General features: G+C 32.4%; 1 protein-coding gene across 1 annotated transcript; it reads left to right on the top strand.

Moving 5' to 3' along the window:
• Positions 1-3,468: 3,468 nt before the first annotated feature.
• LOC104118584 (uncharacterized) lies at positions 3,469-8,491 on the top strand. The gene is made up of 6 exons (XM_009629858.4): positions 3,469-3,722; positions 4,979-5,214; positions 5,288-5,546; positions 6,841-7,020; positions 7,103-7,258; positions 7,911-8,491. The coding sequence occupies exons 1-6, from the start codon at positions 3,693-3,695 to the stop codon at positions 8,076-8,078; spliced, it is 1,029 nt and encodes a 342-aa protein (XP_009628153.1). The 5' UTR covers positions 3,469-3,692; the 3' UTR covers positions 8,079-8,491.
• The last annotated feature ends 614 nt before the right edge of the window (positions 8,492-9,105 follow it).

Here is a 9,105-nt window from a genome sequence, read left to right as displayed (position 1 = left end):
TACTACACGAATATGAGTACAAGCTGCCTACAATTTGATTATTTTTTGGCGGAGTTTAACTTACTTTGTTTGTTTGGATATTGACATAAGCCATGAGATATGTTTAATAGCCATAACTGCAATGTTGGAGAGAGGACAAATTCTTTGATTAACTTATCCAAGGCTCTTGTCCACTTCAATTACATCATTAATTGTTAGCTAAACTATCAAGTCAAAACATGAAAAAGTTGATAATTTATGAAAAATTATGAGCTATGGTTAAAATAAATTAATTTACTAACCACTATAAATATTTAAACACACCAATATTACCATTCAGTATTAGTTATCCATTAATTAGCAAAAAATAATCCCGTCTTCGTTCAAAGTGCATAAAGAGTTTAAAACTGCTACTATATGATTTCTTTCTCTTTTTTTCTCAACTGTAAGACATATAAAGCGATAAGCGGAGCATAGAAGAAATTCTAACTTCGAGCCATTTTCATCATATTCAGTCGAATTTTAATTCAACCTATGAGGAAGAGAAAGATACAATTTATACACGGATTTTAATTGATTGCATGAACTAAGGACCCATTTAAGACATTTTTGTTTAATTATATAAACACTTCCGTTCATCAGAAAGTGACTGATCAATAATAGATCGTTGTCTAATCCAAACAAGTCACTTAATAAATGTAACAAAAGAAAGAAAAAAAGAAGAGTATCAATCATATATACATATATATACATATATATATATATATATACATATATGTATATATAGCCGCATCAATATATATATATATATATATATATATATATATATATATATTGATGCGGCTTAACTAAGTTAGTTCAACAACTAAACTAAACTGGAGTTAATAATTTTTTTGTTGTTGTTTTTGTATGTAAAACACGAGGACTGCAAATTATTAATGGTGGCCGGTTACGTAGTCAATTGCCATTGCTAAGTAAATAAGCTAATCCTTTTATTCTTATGATTACTGAAAAAAGAAATATTTCATCTTAAGCAAACATTGTTTCCACTACAAGAAATGGGTGACATATACGTGTGTTTGTCTCTATGTGTTAAGAAAGACGTTTGGATAAATTCCTTTTAATTACAAAGAAAGAGTGCATGATAATCTAATTAAAATTCTACTCATTTGAGAGCTCTAATCTTGAATGTATTTATTATCTATATTAATTCTAGTTTACCTTCTGTAAACTGATCATTTATTAAAAAAATTATACGCTCTCAAGTCATCTAAAAAACCAACTACATATGTAATAATTCATAATAAGTGATTTTAATAACCTGCAAAATAGGTAAGGCATGTAATTATCTACTAAAATAATTTAAAATACGTTGATAATATAAAATTCTTTACTATATATAAATAAAAATTATGTATACGTGAAAAGCACCTCCAGTATGTTCATTTTACATGCGATTACCTTAATATGATATTTAAATATCGTGCATTCTAAGACAATTAGAGCTTAAGTTAATTAATAAATGAGAACCACCAAATTAAAGAGCTAAAAGGAAAATGAAATCTTGCTAACATAAGTTAAATTTCATGAAACAATGTTTGAAACTCCAAAGTCCAAACTTAAGCAAGGGTCTCAGCAAGGTTACAGATAAGGTAATTAAATCTAACCACTTTTACCATTCTTTTCCCTTTTTTCTTTTTCCTTTTCCTTTTTTGTCTTAATTATCTTTTGAAGTCTCTTTGGTTTCATCTACAAACATACTTATTCTAATTGGATTACTATAGCAAAAGCATTGTCCTTTTATACTCTAGTTAAACTCTTTAATTCTTCTAACTAACAATTACAACTCCACATTCTCATGTTCAAAGAGTTATTAAGGCTTCTCTTTGTTTTTTTTAACCACCAATCGAGGATTTTAACCCTAGAAATTCAACCAATCTCCTTTTCTTTACTTTTTTTCCTATTAACAATCTCATTTCTCTGCCAGCATTTCACAACTTAAAAAAATGCAAAAAGAAAAAGGAAAATTGACTACGATGCTTTTTTCTGTATCCTATTGGCTTGCGCCTCTAGATTTTATGTTTACTGTTCCCGTGATTTGGAAGAAAATCAATATGTTTTTTTTTAAAAAAAAAAATAACATTATGCCCGAATGGAGATCTCATAAAAATATTTCTATCTCTTATGACATAGATTAAGATCTTTTGGTTTAAAACAAAATTTAGAAATTCTATTAAGAAATTAGGGGAAAAAGCAGCGGTTAATGGAGTACATCTTAAGAGTTGAAACCAAATAGTACTAGTTTAAACGTTGAAATACAGGTTTGAAAATGTATTCGAAGAGAAATTTTGACTTTTAGTTGTAAATCTGACAATGTTTCTTCTAGTAAAAATTCATATCAACACAGTTTTAAAAGATGTGGGCGAGAGCCCCATGAGTTTTTAGTATTTAATATTTTTATAAATTAATAAATAAATGTATAAATAAAAAATCTATTAAAATTGTAAAAAAAATTCAAGAAAATTATAAAATTAGTATATATATATATAAATATTTTTTGCTTGAAACGTAAAAGACATAAAGATGCGTTACACTTATAACATGTTTATGATAGAACATACTTAGAGTTATAAAAATGATATTCTAGTGAAAATAAATAAAGTTATTATTTAAAAAACTTCAAAATAGATAATAAATTACAAATACTCATTGTCTAATATAAATCGCCATAATACAGTCATCAAAATAATATAAAATAAAGCGATACCAAAAGAAATTCTAAAATTTAAAACTAATTTGAAAAGAATGAATTAAAAAATAAAATAAAAAAGCATAAATAAGGAAAATGTAAACGTAGAAGTAGATTAAGAATTGGAGGACAGAACTCTTCGCTTTTAGTTAGTACTTTGTCTAAACTCTAAAGTGTATTTGTTACTTAGTAGTAAATGACAAAGAAAAGATTATAAAATTATGCTATACAATTAGAAAAACCTTTGGTTTTTGAGATTTTTAGTTTAAAAATTTATTATGCGTTAACTTTTAGACATTTAAGTTAAAAAAGATTTATTAAGTAATTTTTGGCTTAAATTTGAAAAAGTTCTCAGGGCTTACGCACCAAATGAACGCCCAAAATATTGGACTTACGCCTAGGCGAACGCTCGGAATATTGAGGCTTATGCCCCATGATACTTACCCCACCGCAACGCCTCAGTGCGTTTTTGGTATGCCTCTCCAAGGATTCGGATCTTGCCCAAAAAACGTCTTTTAAAACATTGCAAATTAATATAATTCAACTTCAATTTTATACTCCCTAAAGAATCAAACACTTTCCTATTTATGGTATAACCATCAGTATTTGGTAAATATGGTCAGACTAATTCAAATAGCATTTTGTAAATACTGTCCATATGGGTGCTGGTCTGAGTTGGACAATGAAAATCGAGAAATCTCACATTAAATTATAATGGCTTTATCTTAGATTCCGACATTAAAAAGTAAGACGACAACCTGATATATCCAAAACACTTGTACTAGTCAATCAATATTCGTATCTAAAAGCTCCTCCTATAGGGCCAACATTTCCCACTATTTCTCCTCCTCCTGAAAAATAGAAAGAGACTAGCACAAAAGAACTACTAATTCAATAGCCTCTACCTCTTTGTATAAGAATTTGAGGATTCTTTAGTCTCCCTTTTGATTTTGGTTGAAGTACAATGGCTGAAGAAATCTGTTTCTTTACAAAGGTTTGTTTTTTTCCCCTTCAAATTCCGCTTTTTAATTAATGGTTCCCTTTCCTTTCTGTTTTTTGTGCTTTGCTTTTTGCTGAGTATATTCTGTAAGAGATCCTGCTAAACATTTACATTCTTGTTGAAGCTGGAATCTCCTTCCCTTCTTCTAATTGGTTTCTTAGGAAACTGTGATTTGTCCAGATTGTATATTTATGGTGGTTTAAAGATGTCTCAGATGTATTTCATGACAAAATTTTAACTGTTTCTTGAACTCTTTGATCTGGGGTTTTGATTTTTTGTACAAACACATTAGTAGAGGCAGGTGCAGACATCTGTGAGCTAAAATATGTTTTTGGGGTCTCATTCTTTTGGGTCTGTATTAAGCTGAGTGGGAGAAGATTTTTCATTTTTTTCCCCTGTTTGTTCATAGAGTTGTTGTGAAGAATCAATACTTCACCTGAAATACTTAGTGGGCATTATGAAATTCCAGAAAAAAGTGAAAAAAAAATTCAAGTTGAAAATGGTATTTTGGAAATGGGAGTTGTGATTGGACATGAATACAAATTGTAGTTGTTTTTAAATTTTTGTGAGTGATTTGGGGTGAAAATTTTGAAAAACATCATTTTTTAGTTTTTCGAATTTCAAAAAATTTCGGAATTCAACTTCAACTTGGATTTGTAATTTTCATGGCCGAATAATGATTTCAGAGAAAAGTGAAATTTTTTATGGCCAACGGGCCCTTACTACTTACTAGTATGAATTAACCTCTTAAAGAAACTAACTATACATCTTCCACTAATTGAGAATGTGGTGCATGACTTCCCGAAGGTAAATTTTTGATTTTAAGTTCTATACACTAATAGTGCAAAAATATTTACACGATCGGGTCACATATAAGGTATTAGAGACAAAGTTCTACCATTGACTAATAACCTAATAAAAATGATAAGTAACCTATTACAAAGATTATATGTAACTTAAATCCAAATTTTATAGACTCACTAGATTGAGTTTTCTGCTTTATATCAATAATAGCAGGTGGTTCTCTAATAACAGTAATTAGTTTTTTTTCACTTGCCTTTTGTATGAGTTGATTTCTCTATTTGTTTAGTCAACTGGTATTTACTCAAGATGTTTAAAATTAATCGCCCTAGAAACGTGTTCATTGCTAAGGCTGTGGTCTAATTTGAGGTCAATTCATGTTGCAATTTTATTTTCCACTTTTGCGTTAATCTAGTTCATTGGCATCTGTGTTTTCATTTTAATTCCAGGATACTATTATTATAAAACCTCCCAAGAAATCTCCAGCATTATTGAGGATGATTGTTGTAGTGTTTGCAATGGTTTGCGGTGTTTATATCTGTTCAACCTGTCTTAAGCAAACTAACAACGAGAAAACGAGCAAATTCTTGAACATTGAAGTTGTAGAAAGGCCGTGTCATGAATATGACACCGACCGATCCCAGATTCCATACTTTCATTATCCTAAACCGAAAACCTTTAACAGGTAAGTATTTTTAGCTCAGTCTTTTACAAATTTGTCTTATATTCATTTCATCTCCTTTGGCCATCTATTGTAGGGCTGAATGTGGCTGTAATCCTGTACGGCTGTTTGCTGTTCTGTCAACGCAGAGGTCTGGGAGTGGATGGTTTGAGACACTACTAAATAGTCATATTAATATAAGCTCCAATGGTGAAATTTTCTCCGTCAAAGGGCGAAGAGAAAATTCCTCCTCAATATTGAGGACATTGGACAGTGTTTACAATATGGACTTGTTTACGAGTGCTTCCAAGAATCACTGTTCAGCTGCAGTTGGCTTCAAGTGGATGCTTAATCAGGTAAAATATTTTTCGTTGATTTACATGTTTTAAACTTAAAAGTTTCGCTGAGATGTAGGCAGGGATAAAAATGTCGTGGAATGGGAGACAGTGTGCTCCAACTTCTCAAAAATCTTCTCAAACTACTTAGGGGGAGGGGTCACAGTTGTTTCAGATTGCTAGGCACTTTGCATCCTACTATCTGCCATGTGGGAGGTATACCTAGCTTAAGATTACGCTGCTTGAGTTGAGATGCAACCACATGACTCTTGCCTTTCCTCATGAGACAGGGAAAGCCTTTGCTTTTTGAAACACTGGTTGGCAACTTCATTAACTATTTTGAGAGACGGAAAGGGTTGAGAACGCTGACCTAGATCTGAAATACCGCAGTGGAAAAAGAGTTTTATCACATGAAACTTTTGTTACAATGTTCCGAATATGCCAAGTTTAGGTGCATAGTAACTGGGTGTTATTTTGGTCTGGTCTTATGCTAAATGTAGACTTACCTCTCTTTGATTTCTTTTGACTTGCTACTGATTATGCAATATGAAAATTTTGGCTAAGTTGGATCTGGTTAGGTGGTGCCACTTGGATAAAAAGGTTTCTCTACAAACCAGATTTTTGTTGTTCTTGAATACCTTTAGCCTTCTAGACTTCAAATTATAGAAATAAATTTCTTTCGGTGATCCACTCAGGGTTGTAATATTAGCAAAATAATTTTTTCCTATGGGTGGTATTTTTTTTAAAGTCCTTTGCTTTATTGCTGCGACTATGCTGAGCCGAGAGTCTATTGGAAACAGTCTCTCTATCTGCACAAGGTCGTAAGGTCTGCATACACACTATCCTCCCCAGATCCCACTTGTGGGATTCCACTAGGTCTGTCGTTGTTGTGGTACTTTTTTTAAAGTAGATCATGCATCAAACTTGGGTCTTTCAATATTTTCTTACAGATTGAGCAAATTTGGATCTTATCAAATCAGTTGGCGAATTTATCCACACAACTATATGTCACATAAAAGAGGACGTCTGTGTATGGTGGAACTAGTCTCGTTTCAAAACCACTTCGTATACTAATAGCACTTGTTCAAATAGAGGAAAGTCTGAAAAGGATAGCATTTGTAATTGTTTAACACTTCATTTATTAGCAGCATTTGTTGCGCAAGTAAAATCTAGCAGAATATTGTGATATTGCTGGTCTTCATCAGATAAAAGAGAGTTCTCATTTTGTGCAAGACCTCATTGTTTTGCTAGTGGAGAGGCATGGAACTATTGCTTTATTCTGGAAAATTGACTTGGTTAATCGTGGCAAATGCAGGGGCTGATACAACACCACAAGGAAATTGTCGAGTACTTCAACAACAAAGGCGTTTCCGTGATATTTCTTTTTAGAAGAAATCTGCTGCGTCGTATGGTTTCCATGATTGCAAATTCTTATGATCGATACGCCAAACTCTTGAACGGAACACACAAGTCTCATGTGCACTCACACGAAGAGGTATCTTCTTAAATCCCTCCCTCCCCATAGTATACACGGACATAAAGTTAATAGAATCTGATCATTTTGCTGCTTCTCCTAGGCCTCTACTCTCGCGAAGTATAAACCAGAAATCAATACAACATTACTGATCACAGATTTGAAGAAAATAGAGCTGGCAGCCACTGAGGCATTGGAGTACTTCAATAGCACTCGACACCTAACTCTATATTACGAAGATCTTATCAGAAACCAGACTGTAAGAAAATACGTTTCTGAAGTTATAATTACCTTGTCATGCGTCGTTGCATTAAAAGCCAAGAAGTTCTGATAGTTTCTCATTTCAACTATATCTAGTCAAGTTTCTTAATTTCGCGTATATTCACCAAACATTTTTCACTATAACTGTGAAGTCACATAACTACTTTTTGTCATATTAAAGTAACTGGTGTTTACGCACTATAACAGTAGAGTCACAAAACTATTTTAATTGTAAAGTGATAAAACTTTGCTCACTGTAATAGAAGAATCACCTTGATGGGTATAAGTCTAGTCGTTATGATGGGTAATGTTTAGTGATTTTACTAAGTTACTTTAATGCGGCAAAAAACAGTATTGTGTTTTTACGTAAAGTTCATTTACTTTAAAGTGTCAAAAAGTAGTTTTAGTACTTTACTATTAAAGTAGTAGATAAAGTTTAGTAACCATACGAGAAATTAACCTATATGCACTCTGTTGAAGTTTCCTTAAGCAAAGAAATTCAAGATCTATTGTTTGGTTTCTTTATATGACGAAATGTCAAGACACTATATGATTGAAGGGCCCATTTATTCTTTTTCCTTTTGCTATCCAGAAAAATACTCAAAATCTTGTTCCTTTCTGTTGCTCATTGTTTTCTGGATTTATTGCAGAAATTGGGAGATGTACTAGATTTTCTAAAATTACCACAAATGAATTTAAGTAGCCGCCAAGTTAAGATACATAGTGGACCTTTGCGGGAGCATATCAAGAACTGGGATGATGTGAACAAGACATTGAGCGGAACAACATATGAGAGTTTCCTTCGATCTGACTGTTAAATTTCCACCTTCATTGATTGATGAAGGAGGTGTAGATATCAACTTGGAAATCTTTCATACTGCATTACAACAGCAACTGCTTCTCCTGAAACCCAAGCAGATTGAGGCCGGCAATGTGAGTAAGCTCACATAGACGGTGCATTGGTCGATGTAAATCAACAGAAATCCAGTTTAGCCCAACTTTTATCTGTAGGTTCCATATTTGTTTTTTCCAAATTGCAAGTGTAATTAAGCTGAGTGTCAAAGGTCAAAGATCTTATAGGCAATACTTCTGTCTTCTTGTTAACCCCTCCCTCCCCCCACCTTTTTTTTGGGGGGTTTCACTTTTTCTTTGTAACTTTTCAATGTTCTTGGTTTCTGTAACTTAACTAGGAAAGGTTTCCAATTTATTCATTACTCAGTCTTTTTGGTAATGTGCATTTCTTTTGATGTGCTTCTTGGTTCCTTCTAAGATGAGCAGAAGGATTGCAAAAGCCTGTCAAAAAATGATGCCAAATGGGTGCAAAAGTCTAGCATTCACTTCTGGTTTCATCTCTAGCTCTTTGATACTCAGAGTTTAACTCTTGTACACTGACAGTGTATAATTTATATACACCATCAAGTTAGAATGACGTACAATAATAGGTAACTCTTGATAACAAGCCTAGCTTAGTAACATAGAAAATAAAGTAAATTGTATGTTATAACAAGTTAAAATGCACCGATAATGTAAATTAATACCATTGTATATAAGTGAAATCCTTCTTCTCTATCTTTGACCATGTAGATTTCATGTGCACAATAAATCCTTGACTGCTCCGGTCTGAATTGGGAGAAAGTCCAAACGATATTTAATTTGAAAAGATATAGTGTTACTTAGCTTTTTGGTAGCTTGCATTTCTACCACTGAATCACCTCAGTTTTCTCTGACTTTTATGTAATCCGTATAAGTTTTTATAACACACAAATACTTATGTTAACACGGCGATAATCGTCTTCTATCTCCTACGATAGTAGCGTGTTTACTGAGACTAGTAAAAATTAGGAA

The sequence above is a fragment of the Nicotiana tomentosiformis genome, chromosome 9, assembly GCF_000390325.3.
Source record: "Nicotiana tomentosiformis chromosome 9, ASM39032v3, whole genome shotgun sequence".
Classification (NCBI taxonomy): domain Eukaryota; kingdom Viridiplantae; phylum Streptophyta; class Magnoliopsida; order Solanales; family Solanaceae; genus Nicotiana; species Nicotiana tomentosiformis.
This window is presented reverse-complemented; position numbering and strand designations above follow the sequence as displayed.

Coding starts and splice junctions, on each gene's coding strand:
- LOC104118584 (XM_009629858.4), top strand. CDS start 3,693: ATGGCTGAAGAAATCTGTTTCTTTACAAAG. Junction 3,723..4,978: donor AAATCTGTTTCTTTACAAAG/GTTTGTTTTTTT, acceptor TTTTAATTCCAG/GATACTATTATTATAAAACC. Junction 7,021..7,102: donor ATGTGCACTCACACGAAGAG/GTATCTTCTTAA, acceptor TGCTTCTCCTAG/GCCTCTACTCTCGCGAAGTA.